The following is a 16191-nucleotide window of genomic DNA, read 5'->3' as shown; positions in this document are numbered from 1 at the left end:
ATTTAACGGAACACCACTATGTGGGTTAGAAGAAGATGCCGTGAAATTATATTTAAGCGAACATGACAAAGGTTGAAAAAAGGGGCGTTCAAGGACAAAAGGAGTGGTTTCATATAAAAGAGCAGGAGAGGGATAAGTAATGAGAAATAAATGTGCTACTAAATAGGTAGACTGTGTGTACTCGTTGAGGTAACCGCGTGGAAGAAACGAAGAAACGAAGAAGCATGATAGAGTCTGACTAAAAGAGTTAGAGTGACTAGTTGAGAACAGTTGAAGTTTTATTTAACTTTTCGTACTCCTTTGGCCTTCTTCCAACTTTGATATTGTGGATCCACCAGAATTAAATGTAGATGGGGCAATTTCTTCGAGCTCTTGGCCACTACTAGTGTTGGAAGTAGATGCCATGAAATCAAATTTGATGAAACAAGACAACAGACACAGAACTGAAGGACAAAACTAGAAGGGTTGTTCATCTTCTTGTTGAGATAAGATGGACCAAATAAAAAAGTCGAGGTAAAATAAATGCGCGAAAGAAGTGCTGTAGTTGTAATGTGGAGTCAAACAAGTCGATTGCGCGGCTGCCAACCTTAATTGGGAAGGAAACCACGCAGGAGAAATGTGGAAGCATCTCCAAATAGAAGTAGAAGGCGCAGAAGAATTTTTGTCTGTGGAATCCCATTTCGTAGTTGTTGGTGTCTCGCCTGTTGTTCCACCGAATTTAGGGAAAACATCTAATTACCGAGTGGCTAAATGAAAACGCGTTTGCTAAATTATTCTGAATGTGTATTTTTTTATTTTAAGAAAATAATTATTTCAATATCTTTAAACTTTAGTTAAATCAAGTGCAAATGCGTTGCTTCATAGACAGCCTTTTATAGATAACTATGTATTCATTGGGTACATTAAAAATTTCATCAAAATGGGCAAAAAAGAACTCAATTTCGGTGTCGTCTACCCAGCCCAATTGTTCGAGATGGGCTGGATGCATGCCCCTCCATGCCATTCCTTTGCATCATCCACGGGCCCCAGTTGCACTTTGTCCAAGTGAGTGGCCGTCACATGGTAAAGGCATGAAGAGATGTGGGCGTGTGGGATTTTTTTCAAATAAAGGTTAAAAATAAAAGTTCGCACTTAGTAAATTTTTTTTAAAATTATCATAACTTAAATAAAAATATAGTTAAGTGTCTATGGTGAAAAATCTAATTTAAAAATAAAAAACTAAATGGACCTAAAATAAATTTTTTTAGTGTTAATCATAAAATTTATCATTTATTTTCCTTTAACAAAGATTTTTTAAATGAAGTAATATAATAGAGTTAGTAATGTAATGAAACAATTATAGAGTGATATTAACTCTATTAATTAATTAATTTAAAAAATTCTAATTCAATAGAGTCATTATTAAAATCTAAGAAATAAAATAAATATTTAATATTTCATAAGAAAATATTATTTTGTTACAAATTTAATAAGGAAAATAATATTTAACATAAAAATTGAAGGAAATATCATTTGATAAAATTTAATATTTAACATTCAATTCTAAACAACACTTTAAGTTATAAATAATAATACATATCTAAAAAACAATAAGATAATAAGATTTTGAATTAGTTTAGTTAAAAATGAAAGTCTACATACATCTAATTAGATAAATATTTTATTATGATATATTTTTTAAAATTTTATTAATATAAGAATTTTATTTTTAACTAAATTAATTTATATATTAATATTTTTATCTTTTATAATTTTAATAATTTTAAAAATATTAATTAGTAAATCGAGATTATATATATATATATATATATATATATATATATATATATATATATATATATATATATATATATATATATATATATATATATATATATATATATATATATATATATTAAAAAAATCTATATAATGTTAACTATAAATCTAACTTAATTTTTATTATTGTATACTAAAAAAAATATTATTTATAGTAACTAAAAATATAATATATTTATGTAGAGTTAAAATATAAATGTAACTTTTAAATATAGTATTATTAAACACTATTTAATTTAAAATATTAATAACTCTAACTAAAAATAAATCTAGCTATTAATAAACCAAACTATTACTAAATTTAACTTAACCAAAATTGAATCAAACATAAAAACAAGCACTATGGATAAATAAATAAATGTTTGTGCTTCCAATGCAAATGCACTTAGATGACGGGGCCGACAGTTGCCATGCCATGCATTGGATGAGTGACATCATCTATCTAGCCCCACGGTTATGGATAGAGCGCCATCATCTATCACTCTATTATCGCTTCATTATATTACTTCATTTATATCACTTCATTTAAAAAATCTTTGTTAAAGGAAAATAAATGATAAATTTTATGATTAACACTAAAAATTTTATTTTAGATCCATTTAGTTTTTTTTTTATTAGATTTCTCACCATAGACACTTAATTATATTTTTATTTAAGTTATCATTTTTTTTTTCAAATTTTACCAAGTGCAAACTTTTATTTTTAACTAGATTAATTTGAAAACTTATTATCTAATTAATATTGTATATTATAGTTATGTAAAATTATATTAAACTAATACGTATTCATTTAAATTTACTAGCATTAATCAAAATTAAATTTAATTAACATGAAAATTAAAATATAGATTTATTATGTAAATGATAATATGTATTAAACAAATAAATCTACTTATATATTGAATATCTTAATGATATATATTAAACTTAAACAATATAAAATAACAATAAATATACATAATAAACATTAAACTTAATGATATATATTTAATATCTTAATGATATATATTAAACTTAACCAATATAAAATAATAAAATATTAAATATTAAAACTAAAAATTTAAAATTTATAACTAATCACATGCACATATACAAAATATTCACTATTTTGAACCTTTATTTGAAAAAACATCCCACACATCTCTTCATGCCTTTACTGTCTAATAGCCACTCGCTTATAGAAAGTGCAACGGGGGCCCACAGATGCAATTGCATGGCATGGCATGGAGGGGCGCACATCCAACCCATCCTGAACAATGGGGCTAGGTAGACGACACCGTTGCATAATTCCTAAGCAACCTTGAAGTGGGCACCTTAAATAGGAGAAGAGAGGAGACCCCCTACTACTAGTTTTGTCATAGATACTTTTTAATTATTATTATTAAAAATTCAAGAAAATGATGATGTGTAGATAATGCATGTTCATTTACTAATAGTTGATCATTTTTTAGCTTTCTTGGTTGGTCATTGTTTTATTTTTTAATTGAGTTGGACATGTTAATAATTGTTGAGTTCTAAGCCTAGATTATTTATTATTTATTTACTATTATTTATTATTCAATTACTATTATCTACAAAGTTAGCCCGAAAGGTTATACGAATCTAAGATTTGACCTTGGCATCAAATGATACATCTTCCTAAACTTGAGTTGGTGTTGAAAAAAATTACAATATTGCCGAAGGGGCCAAAGGGATGATGATCGAGAGGAGGAGAGATGCTAAGATAAAGAAGAGGGACATGGAGAGGATAGGAGGGGGAAGGGAATTTAGAGAAAGAGGAATGAAAGATATAAATATATAAAGAAGACACATTGAGATAGGGAGTGATGTAAAGATAAAGATAGAAAGTGATATTTAAGGAGGTCGAGATGAAGAGATAAGGGATGCATAGTGATGGAGAGTTAATGAGATAGAGGAAGATGTAGGAGAAAGAAATATGAAAATGTACAAATTTAAATATATTGCATGTATATATACAAAAGTAAGGTCAGAATTTTGTTTAATTGAGCTCTCGTATCTACACATGTACCCAGTGCACACTAAAGTACATTGCTAAAAGTTTCATGTGCAAAATATGACAGTTGAATATATGAAACAATACAACCACTCAAAAAAATGAATTATATATATAAAGAGTTCTAGATGGTCTGCAATTCTACACCTGGAAGTCTTCGAATTAAAAGCCCTTTCCAGACGATAATATATATATATATGAAGAAAGTGGATTTGGCGCAGAGTTCTAGATGGTCAGCAATTCTAGATTATCGGCTGGAAGTCTATGAATTTAGAAGTGCTTAGCAAATGATACTTCTGCAGGTCTTCTGTGTTGTTGCTTATGCAAAGACTGGTCGGCAATGAATGGTTTCAGCCACTCTTTGTCTTGGATCACTATCATTTCTTCGCTTCATGAAAAGTGAAATGAAAAGAGACAATTTCAAAAAGATTGATTGGAAATTCCTATGTGATAACTTCCTTTCTCCTTTTTCGTGAACGAGCCACTTTTATTATTCTTATTTAATTACATCGTATCCCTTCACGCTTCTCTGTTAGTTCCGCCTGGCTTCCTTCACATTTCTCTGTTGTGCTACCTACACCTCTAAGCTTTTTATATGTTTTGGATTTGTCTTCACTTGAAGAATAACAAGAATCCCTTTCTTCTTTTAGATTTCCATCTTTTTCCCTTTGTTGTTTTGTACCGTCAAATCCAATTTCATGGCATCATCTTCCAACACTAGCAGTAGTTTTCTGCATGTTGCAGAATCTGCACCATCTGATGTATTTATTAGTCACGCCAAACATCTGGTAGCTGGACTTATGATCTCTGAAAAGCTTAAATATGCAGCCATGCAAGTGAAGGTTTTCCTAAATTCAGAAGAGCGTCAATTGGTGGATCAACAAGCAAAAACAACAATCGATTGTGCTTCTGTGCATTTTGTCATATTTTCAAAGGAGCATGCTCAATCCAACCGCTATTTGGAAGAGCTGGCATTCATACACAGAAGAAGGAAAATCAGTAGAATTGTTCCCATCTTCTACCAAGTTAAGCCTAAAGATGTACGATATTTTAAAGGAGACTATTTTGACGCATTTGAGCGATACAAACGAGAAGACAAATACAAGTCAAAAAAGCTTCGCAAGTGGAAGAAAGTACATTTCAGAGTTTCACATTATATGGGGATATAACGTGCTTGGTGTACTAGAAACAGTAATGAAAAGAGGAAAGGTTCATATAGCCATATTCTCAATGAACTATGCAGAATCAAAGTGGTGCTTGCGAGAGCTGGCATTAATGAAATCCGAAACTTGTGCTCAGATTATTCCCATTTTCTATGGTGTACAACCTAAACATTTTTGATATACGAAAGGAGTTTTTGGGGATGCCTTTCAACAACTTAAAGAGAAGGGTAGATTCACCTCAAAGCAGCTTCAGAAGTTGAAGGAAACACTCTTTGGTGCTTCATGGCATCTCAGTCCAATCCTTCATAGCATGGATTGAGCATTAGTCCCTAATTATTCATTTCTTATCAATTACATAGTTAAACTTTTATAAGATAATGTTGAGTTGTTTGATTTTTTTCTTGTATTTTGTATTAAGTGTAATCAAAACTCTTAAAGTCTAATGTTTATTTTCTCGCATCTTTTTGTTATATATGTTGAGAGATGAGGATATGCTGCTCAAGAATATTCCATCTGTATGCACAGGATTTGTAAAACTAAATGAAAGGCTACAAAATACTCAGCATAAAGGGAGCTCTATTTTCAAACTGCTTTCATCATTATTCAATTTTTAAATGTATGTACTTTAAATTGTATTCAGTATATTATATTATTATGTGATAGGTTAATCTCCAGACAAAATTTATTAAAGAAAAAATAAAGCCAAACTTTTCATTTCCAAATTCACAAATTTATAGTAATTTTTTCTCAAATTTTTTGTTGTTTTCGGCTACAAACTATGGAGATCATGAAGATCAAATGCTGAATTTTTTGGAAAATCCATGACGTTTTCAATTTTTTGAAACTTGGTCAACTATATAGTTTGTAAGGAGGATAGCCATGGCCTATTATTATTTTCGTCAATACAAATGCATGTTCTCTTGATGAACAATCAAGAACTTCATTCTTATGGAAATGTTTCTAGAATGATTATTCAATTTTAGATTTATTCTATTATATCAATTCAAATGCTAAATGTAAATGATGGTTTTTGAGTGCATAATGATATCAAATGAGAAAATGAATTGCATTAAATGTATTTATATTAGTCATCCTCTAAAGAAAACAATTGGCATGAGTGGACATTATTTTGAACATTTAATTTTCAATATTTGTGGATCAATTCTATAAATCTAAGGTTGGTCCCTTAATGACAACATCGAAAATGGATCGATTTAAATTATATGCATGCATATAATCATTTGATAAATGTATAATTAATGCTACTTTATTGAGATATGAGTGCATCAAGAAAATATTGGGGGTTAATTAAATATGAAATATGTGTGACATTTGGTTAGATATTCCATTTGTCAATATATCTATTTATCAAGGGATTCTCCTTAGAAAAAACACAGAAATAAATTGAAAATATAATTGGTATACAAAATTTATAATTTTTCTATCTTAGCTTTGAGATGCATGTGAATCCTAGAATGATTATATGTCTAAAAATATGTAGCATTGACACAAAATGTATGCATAACACAAGAATTTGGATATGAAGGGATATAATCATTGCATACATATAAATTTAACGTAACCTACAATGTTTCATCATGTAAATATACAACATATATTTCATACATATTCTCCAGGTTGAACTTAGAAAATAAAGAGAAAGTTAGATTGTATGATAGGAAAATAGCAAACGTAGATTCCATATAATTGAGGATGGAGGGTGTTGACAAAAAAAAAATGTTCATAAGGTCGAGTGAATTTGGAGAAAATGGATGGATCAATCGCCATAACGTACAATCATGGATCATAATAAGGATATTCTAACTTAACTTAAGAGTATCAATTTTTCACAAGCTATTATTAAATATCAATATATTTTTGCATTCAATTGTATGTGTTTATTGGATTCTAACAGAACACCCAATCGAATCTAGAAATATATTGATATTTACTAATTTAATCTGTTATGAATTACATAAAAGAGAGTGCATAATGTGTTGGACCCTTATAATTAAAAGAGTGATAATATCTAAAACGAACTTATTTTAATTAAGTAAAATTATTTTATTGTGAGGTTTAAGTTTTCCAGAAGTTGAAGCATCTAAATTTTTTAATTATACTAAAAAAATTATAGTACATGTGCATGTAAATTTTGACAAACAAGTTGAAGTATATAACATAGCCTACTTAGAATGTACACACCACTCAAGTTCAATATTGATGGTTATTAAACATTAATAAAAATAAGTAGTATCCGCATCAACACCATCCTTTATGCTAGAATATCTGTGTGGAATATATCAATTACTTGAAGAGTTATTGTACAATTATTTACATTTAGAATTTTGTCCTCAATTCAGAGTCCTATACAACTCCATCTACGTCGCTCAATGGACATTCTGCAACCACCGGTCGTACTTCTCTAACCTCTGTCCCCACACGATGAGCGATATGCTCGAGCACCGTGTTTTTGTCGCTATAAATGCAAACACAACATTGAATAAGAATCAGGCTGTAATAGTTGACTTTATTCTGATAAAATATAAAAGAAAATTGCAGAGGATGCATTGATAAATAAAAGCTCAAGCAATTAGTACTCACTCCTTGCTCTTAACAATGTGGCCTACACTAAATGACACATTGTAAAGCGCCTTCTTCCACTCCAAAATCTTTTTCGAGGCATATCTTCCCATCTCTACATGCTTATCAAATGCATAAGCATATAACCCTTTAGCATATCGGACATCCACAGGGTCAATAGGAACAATTCTAGTGCCTGTCTGTAGCATAAGTGTCAGCTCTGACAAACACCAAGGGGATTCTGCATAGTTCATGGAAAATATAGCAATATGAATCTTAGCACTGCTTATTGCTTCTTCTATTACACCAGCAATGTGATCCCTCAATCTAACCTCTTCTGAATCTAGAAACACCTTCAGTCCCATGTCCTTAAGCTTGTTATGGATAGCTAGGGCCAATGAACGCTTAACATCACGACCGCGATGATTAATGTGTACGTCGTAATGGACATCTCTCGTAGGCCTTGTATATATTTTACCACAAAGAAATGCCAATTTACCTCGTGGGTGAATGATTGGACGAGTGTTACCTAATTTGAATTCTTGAGCCTCTTTACCTTCCTTCGTTACCAAATCTGTCATCTTCTTCTGGAGCATGTCCTCGTCGCTAAGATATCCAACAGTAAAGGAAACATAATAAACTTGGAATTTGAAAATATCAATTTAAAAAGTCCGTGAGCCTAAAAATGAGGAATAAGAAGCAGTATGGCTTGTGCAACGGGGTGATGGCGAGGTTGGATGTCAGTGGATGACAGCGGAGGCTGAGTGGAGACGAAGCAATAGTGCAGAGTTTCGGGGGTGTCATCGGAGGGGTGGCCGGCTCAGTGGAGTGAGACATGGATATGGTTTCATGCAAGTGGGGTCAGTGTCGGGGATGCTAACAAGCACCAAGTATGTTGTTGAAATAGAAGGTGTGCATCGAAGGTATAGGGCGATGACAACAGCTAGTGTTTGAGATACAAGACATCTGTAGATCCAATGTGACAGGGTGACAATCGTGTCGGCGTCAAGGATGTTGCCTGTTTTTAAGTGGGGGACGATGTAAGGGGCTGGTGATTCGCGATATGAGACCAAGAGGCTGGATGGGCCTATGCTGCAAAGCTGGGTGCACACAGGTGTGGTGTAGGCAGATGTGGGTCTAGCCGAGGTGTAAATGGGACTATGTCGTGTGCTGGGCAGACATGGTTGTGGTGTAGGATCTTGTCTTAGACATGATCCAAGGTGTATGCTTGGGGCTATGTTGCGAGTGGTTCTCCTCCAACCTAGTTGTGTTGTAGGTACGGTGCGCAACCGGGCCGAGGTGTGATCTTGGGACTGTGCTATGAGATGTTCCCTCTAGCATAGTTGTGGTGTAGGCGAGGCGTGTAGCCGAGCTGAGGAGTATCCGCGGAGGGTAAGTGCCGTTGTGCATGAAGGATGGCTTGGAGAGTCCATCTCCCTCGAGAGGGTCGAAGCAGAGTAGTCCCTCCCTCTGGTCTCCGGGAGACAGAGGTGACGCAAAGTCTTTAGGAGCAATGAAGTGTTGCTCCACCGTTACGTAACATGGTGAGTTTTGGTACTATGACAATGGTCCCTGTCTCAGTGTAGCAGAGGAGCTGGACCAATGTTGGCAGCCTATTTCCCCTTGGGGTTGCCCAGAGTCTGAAAGCTAGGGAAGCAGTTTTCCTAGTCCTGCGGTGGGAGACAATATGGTTTGTTCGAGTAGGAGCATTGTGGGCTTGAGGTTAGCTGTGTGGGAATGGTGTCATTGTGCTGAATGGCTAAGTGGTGCAGTATCGGTTGGGTGTGGCCTTGGGCGCACATCTTGGGTGCTTGGTTGCATGGGTTTGCATTGAGGTTGGATCTTAGAGATCGTGGAGGTCAAGTATGGCAAGCGAGATGTAGTGTCTCGGAATGATGCTAAGGAGATGCCAAGTCAAGTGGGCATATCGATGTTAGGTATCCGAAGAGGTATTCGTTGGGCATGACTCAAGGAGGTGAGTCATGATGGAAGGCTAGGAACAAAGGCTTGTGGTGCATGAGCGAAACGAGTGATGCAGATGGGTGAAGTGGTTCAGAGGTGAAGCTACAATTATTGAATAATATATTTTCTCTGCTCTCAGTTTGGACATTAAAAAAAAAAAAATTGTTAATTAAAGAGATAAACTAAGAATACACAAAATAGAACAAGAGATAGGATATATCATGATTCACCGCAACTGTGGCTATGTCCGCAGAGCAAATATATTATTCAGTCATTGCAGCTTACAGCTTGTCGTACACAAGGCTTTGCCCTTATATTTATGCATTAGTCTTCAAGAAAAGATGAAGAGACAAATAAGGAGAATGTGAAATGAACAGCCATGATAGTTGGACTTCACATCCAACAGGAAACATGCAAAGAATGTATCAACAAGAACTTGGGTTAACTGCCTTGATTGGAGTAATTCGTACTTACTCTTTGCTATTGATGATATGACCCACACAAAACGAAGCATGGCGAACTGATTCCTTCCACTCCTCCAGCTTCTTTGGGTTATATCTACCCTTGTCTTGGTGCCGCCCAAATGCCTTACCATAGCTTCCCTTTCCAATATATCTTAATTCATACGAAAAGATATGGTAATAAATGGGAACAAAATTACTACCTTCTCTTCCGCTAATCAACGAAAGCTCTCGCAAACACCACTTGGACATTGCATAGTCCTCTAAAAATATAGCTGTGTTAAGCCAGGTACTCTTTATTACTTGTTCCAGTACACTACGAAAGTGACCCCCCCACTTAAGCTCTTCTGAATCCAGAAAAACCTTCAGTCCCATTCCTGTGAGTATTTTATAGATAGCTGTGGCGAGTGTACGTTTGACATCAGGACCCCAATGGTTAATAAATACATCATACTTAACCTTTCTCACAAGCATTATCGATCCACCTAAAGTAGATGTGGTTGCTGCAAATTCTTCTCCCTGTTGTTGGCTACTTGAACTAGTCTTAGCTGGTCCTACAAATTCTTAACACATTTTTCCCTCTTTCGCTACCCACTTTGTAATTTTCTTCAGTAGCATGTCTTCGTCCCTGGACACATTCGACAACGAAGAAAACACAGTAAACATCACAAGTTATATGGATAACTGAAGTCTATGAGCCTCAAGATAAAAGAATGAATCGATAAATAAATGCTGAGTGCATCTAGTGGAGAGATGGGTACTTAGTACTTACTCCTTGCTCTAACCGACCGGACCTACATAATGTGAAACCCTGTAAAGCGCTTTCCTCCACTCCTCCCGTTTCTCAGAGTCGCGTTCAAGCTTGTTTGCATCAAATGCATAGCCTCCTTTTACATAGCATACATCATCAGTCTTACCACGATAGAAAATAGGAACAATTTTAGTGCCTAATTTACCCTTGTTGTGCATGGATGACAGCTCTTCTAAGCACCGGTCGGATTGTGCATAGCCCTCTGAAAATATTGGAATGTAAAGTCAGGCACTCTTAAAAGCTATTTCTACTTCTTCATCCCCCAAATCGAGCTCTTTCGAATTCAGAAAAACCTTTAGTGCCAACGCTTCAAGCTCTTTATAAATTGCTACGCCTAGAGGATGTTTAAAATGATTGATAAATACATCATAATGCCAGAAATCTTTCACAGGCATCGTGGATGCACAAGAAGCAGATGTGGATGATGGAAATTATTCAACGTGTTGGCAATTTAATGGAACACCACTGTGCGGGTTAGAAGAAGATGCCATGAAATTAGATTTAAGCGAACATGACAAAGGTTGAAAAAAGGGGCGTTCAAAGAGAAAAGGAGCAGTGCATATAAAAGAGTAGGAGAGGGATAAGTAATGGGAAATAAATGTTGGACTAGACGCGTGGACTGCGTGTACTCACTAAGGTAGCCCCGTAGAAGAAACGAAGAAACGAAGAAGCATGACAGAGTCTGACTAAAAGAGTTAGAGTGACTAGTTGAGGACAGCTGAAGTTTTAGAGTGACTAGTTGAGGACAGCTGAAGTTTTATTTGACTTTTCGTACTCCTTTTTCCTTCTTCCAACTTTGATATTATGGATCCACCAGAATTAAATATAGATGGGGCAATTTCTTCGAGCTCTTGGCCACTGCTAGTGTTGGAAGTAGATCCCATGAAATCAGATTTGATGAAACAAGACAACAGAAATAGAATTGAAGGACAAAAATAGAAGGGCTGTTCATCTTCTTGTTGAGATAAGATGGACCAAATAAAAAAGTTGAGGTAAAATAAACGTGCGAAAGAAGTGCTCTAGTTGTAATGTGGAGTCAAAGGCATCGATTGCGTGGCTACCAACCTTAATTGGGAAGGAAACCGCGTGGGAGAAACGTGGAAGCATCTCCGAACAGAAGCATAAAGCATAGAAGAATTTTCGTCTGTGGAATCCCATTTCGTAGTTGTTGGTGTCTCACCTGTTGTTCCACCGAATTTACGGGAAACATCTAATTACCGAGTGGCTAAATGAAAATGCGTTTGCTAAATTATTCTGATTGTGTATTTTTTATTTTAAGAAAAAAATTATTTCAATATCTTTAAACTTTAGTCAAATCAAGTGCAAATACGTTGCTTCATAGACAACCTTTTATAGATAACTACGTATTCGTTGGGTACATCAAAAATTTCATCAAAGTGGGAAAAAAAAACTCAAGTTCGATGTCGTCTACCCAGCTCGATCATTCAGGATGGCCTGGATGCACGCCCCTCCATGCCATGCCATGGCATCATCTGCGGGCCCCAGTTGCACTTTGTCCAAGCGAGTGGCTATCACACAGTAAAGGCATGAAGAGATGTGGGCATGTGGGATGTTTTTTCAAATAAAGGTTTAGAAATTTTTTCTCTTTTTAGTCTCAAAATAGTGAATAATATTTTGTATATATGTATGTGATTAGTTATAAATTTTAAATGTATACCTTTAATATTTTTATTTTTGTGTATTGATTAAGTTTAATATATATCATTAAAATATTCAATATATATGTAGATTTATTTGTTTAATACATATTATTTAAATAATAAATCTATATTTTAATTTTCATGTTAATTAAATTGAATTTTCATTAATGTTAGTAAATTTAAATGATTACGTATTAGTTTAATATAATTCAACATAACTATGATACACAATATTAATTAGATAATAAGTTTTCGAATTAATCTAGTTAAAAATAAAAGTTCGCACTTAGTAAAAATTTTAAAAAATTATCATAACTTAAGTAAAAATATAGTTAATTGTCAATGGTGAAAAATATAATTTAAAAAAAAAAACTAAATGGACCTAAAATAATTTTTTTAGTGTTAATCAGAAAATATTATTTTGTTACAAATTTAATAAGGAAAATAATATTTAGCATAAAAATTGAAGGAAATATCATTTGACAAAATTTAATATTTAACATTCAATTCTAAACAACACTTAAAGTTATAAATAATAATACATATATAAAAAAACAATAAGATAATAAGATTTTTAATTAATTTAGTTAAAAATGAAAGTCTAAATACATCTAATTAGATAAATATTTATTATGATATATTTTTTAAAATTTTATTAATATAAGCATTTTATTTTTTAGTAAATTAATTTATATATTAATATTTTAATCTTTTATACTTTTAATAATTTTAAAAATATTAATTAGTAAAAAATGTCACTGTTGTCACATAGGTTTGCACGCTTGTCCAAGGCCTATCTGCAAGGACAACCTAGTGAAACATGGAAACAACCTTCAAGCTGTGGGACTTGAACTGCTCTCCAGAGAAGGCCGACTTCCTATTACTGTCAGGGCGCACCTATCTATTCTCAGAAGGGAATGGGAGAAAGAGAGCACTAAAGCAAATCTACCTTATCTAATCTAAGGCGGTGATGCACCAAAACAGAGTGTTCAGGCTCATTTCTGCCCATATATGCACTACGAAACTAGGGTAACATTCAAGGTCATACATTCATTCAGACTTATATCGACCAACAACCACATACAGATCAGGAGACCAGTTGAATAACACAAGGAATAGAAGATTTCACTTGTTTACTATTCCATAGGCCAAAGATAGATACAGTATGCAGACCACTGATCTCAACAATACATCAATGAGAGGCAAAACGCTACACATACATGTTGATGGCTGAAAGAGATGATACAGGATGTTTTATCTAGCTCAGAGACAAAGGGATTTTTACTCTGCAAGTCTGCAAGCAGCAGCAGAGAAAATCAAGAAGAGTCGACCCTAAGAACAAATCACCAAATTGCCTTTATAGATTAGGCATAATAGAAGATTTCTGCATTACATTCACTTCCAACCTACTGGCATTAACTTTCTATCCTGAGAATCCAATCAAAGATCTGATTGAACATGGCCTGCATACCAAGAAATCTGATATCCCTCTGAGAAAGAGCCCAGAGAAGATAGGAACGGCGCCACAACATTCTCTGACATGGTAGATGGATCGCCCAGATGGATGGAATGTCTTCTTGCGCTTGGCATTCATTTCAAGTTGGTAGCAATTAATCCCACTATTAGATTGTGGCAAAACCCGGATTTCTCATCATTCATGATTTGTGCACCCATCAGAATCGATTAGTCAAACAGGCTCGACGAGCCAACTGGGCCATGCAGGCCAATCACACCTTCGATCTCGCCACCCTGGCAGTCTCTTACGTTTGACTGGGCACTTACCACCCTTTTCGTGCAACTGGGTGCTATGTCGCTATCGAAAAGTCATCGAAGATCTCGATAGCGCCATAGCGTCATCGAAGATCTTCTATCGTTCTCCTTATGATTCTGATCAGATTTTTGTTGGAAGATTCAGCTAAACCATTACCCTGGGGGTAGTAATTTGATGATGTGCTTAGATAGATATTGTGACTCATTGCCCATGCACAAATCTGGGTTCCAACAAAAGAATTGGCATTATCTGAGATGATAGTAGAAGCAGCTCCAAACCTAGATACAATTCCATCAAGGAATTCAACAACTGATGGCTCCGTAGCATCCTTCAAGGAAACTGCCTCTGTCCACCTAGTGAAATAATCGGTAGCAGCCAAGATCCATTTATGACCTATACTAGATGGAGGATTAATGGGACCTATAAAATCCATTACCATAGTGATCCATCCAGCTCTCTTTTCATTGATGTCCTTGCTTAACAGGAAGTCTTTTACACTCACATGGGGCACCAAAAAATGGATCCTATTGTGGGATAAGAGGTGTCTAAATTTCTTCAAGGCTCTAATGACTGCAAGGGCTTGCTTCTCAACAAAGCTATACTTATCTTCATTTTCCTTGAGTCCTTCACTAAAGAAGGCTATGGGCTGCTCCTCATTCTTGTCATTTGTCTGAGTCAAGACAGTAGAAACACTTGACTCACCACCTAAAGTGTAGAGGATGAAATCTTTCTCAAAATTTGGGTTCATGAGAGTGGGGGCTGAGGCTATGGCTGCCTTGATTTCTTCAAAACTCTCCTTCCCCTCCTTGGTCCATGAGAAGACCATATCTTTCTTAAGCATCGCTATGATGGGTTTCACCATGATGGCAAGATTAGGAATAAACCTTCTTACAAAATTTATCCTACCAAGGAAACTTTGCAGCCCTTTCTTGTGTTTAGGGAGAGGAAGGGCAAGTATTGCTTTTTTTCTTTCTGGATCAATGGTCAACCCATCCTTAGATACAATGTGTCCCAGTAATTTTCCTTGGCTTGTAGCAAAGACACACTTGGCTGGGTTGAGGGAAACCCCAAACTCTCTACATCTTAGAAATACTTGTCTCAAATGATCAAGATGATCTTTTACATTCTTGGAATATACAGTTATATCATCAAGGTATACTAAGACAAACTTGTCGATTAATCTTTTGAAAGCCACCTCCATTGCCTTTTGGAATGTGGCACTTGCATTTGTTAGTCCAAGTGGCATCTTGCAATAAGCATAGGTGCCCCATTTAATAGTAAATGTTGTCTTATATCTGTCAGATTCTTTAACCAACACTTGGTTATAACCAGAAAATCCATCAAGAAAAGAGAACCTCCTTGACCCACTGACCTTGAACAGAATTTGCTCCATAGAAGGGAGAGGGTGGTGATCCTTAAGGGAAGCTTGATTAAGATCCCTAAAGTCCACACAAAATCTGATTTCTCCATTCTTCTTCCTTACAGGGACAAGGTTAGCCACCCACAGTGAGTGTTTGATAGGAAAAATTATGTTAGCTTCAATCAACTTGGATAGTTCCTTCCTCATTAAGGGTTCAATCTTGGGATTCATTGCCCTCTATTTTTGCCTTACTGGTTTGACCCTATCAATTAAATCTATGGTATGCTGAAACAAACTAGGGTCAAACCCCTTTAAGTCATCATATGTCCAAGAAAACACATCATTAAATTCTTGACATAGATGAATGGAATTTTCTTGCTCCACTTCAGAACATACCTTCCCCGTGTTAAGAGATTTTCCATCCGCAATTGTAACTGGGGCATGATCATCTTTTTCTGCAGCTAGATTCATTCCTTTGCCTCTTGACTGATCATTAGGATTAAAGACACTCTCCAAGGTAATGAGACCCTTGGGCAACTTGTTGGAACTGAGGTGAATGATCTGATCACCATACTGATCTTGTAGTCTTGA

The 16191-nt window shown here is 34.8% G+C and overlaps 2 protein-coding genes across 2 annotated transcripts; both read right to left on the bottom strand.

Moving 5' to 3' along the window:
• Positions 1-7358: 7358 nt before the first annotated feature.
• LOC149544158 (toll/interleukin-1 receptor-like protein) lies at positions 7359-8170 on the bottom strand. The gene is made up of 2 exons (XM_089795915.1): positions 7596-8170; positions 7359-7470 (listed from the first exon to the last, which is right to left on the bottom strand). The coding sequence occupies exons 1-2, from the start codon at positions 8168-8170 to the stop codon at positions 7359-7361; spliced, it is 687 nt and encodes a 228-aa protein (XP_089652041.1).
• A 1836-nt stretch (positions 8171-10006) lies between these two features.
• LOC149544157 (putative 2' cyclic ADP-D-ribose synthase BdTIR) lies at positions 10007-10471 on the bottom strand. The gene has a single exon (XM_089795914.1). The coding sequence runs from the start codon at positions 10469-10471 to the stop codon at positions 10007-10009; it is 465 nt and encodes a 154-aa protein (XP_089652040.1).
• Positions 10472-16191: the final 5720 nt, after the last annotated feature.

The sequence above is a fragment of the Cupressus sempervirens genome, chromosome 8 (genome assembly GCF_028749045.1).
Source record: "Cupressus sempervirens isolate cs-2001-9-10 chromosome 8, ASM2874904v1, whole genome shotgun sequence".
NCBI lineage: Eukaryota > Viridiplantae > Streptophyta > Pinopsida > Cupressales > Cupressaceae > Cupressus > Cupressus sempervirens.
This window is presented reverse-complemented; position numbering and strand designations above follow the sequence as displayed.

Coding starts and splice junctions, on each gene's coding strand:
- LOC149544158 (XM_089795915.1), bottom strand. CDS start 8,170: ATGCTCCAGAAGAAGATGACAGATTTGGTAACGAAGGAAGGTAAAGAG. Junction 7,471..7,595: donor CACATTGTTAAGAGCAAGGA/GTGAGTACTAAT, acceptor TTGCATTTATAG/CGACAAAAACACGGTGCTCG.
- LOC149544157 (XM_089795914.1), bottom strand. CDS start 10,471: ATGCTTGTGAGAAAGGTTAAGTATGATGTATTTATTAACCATTGGGGT.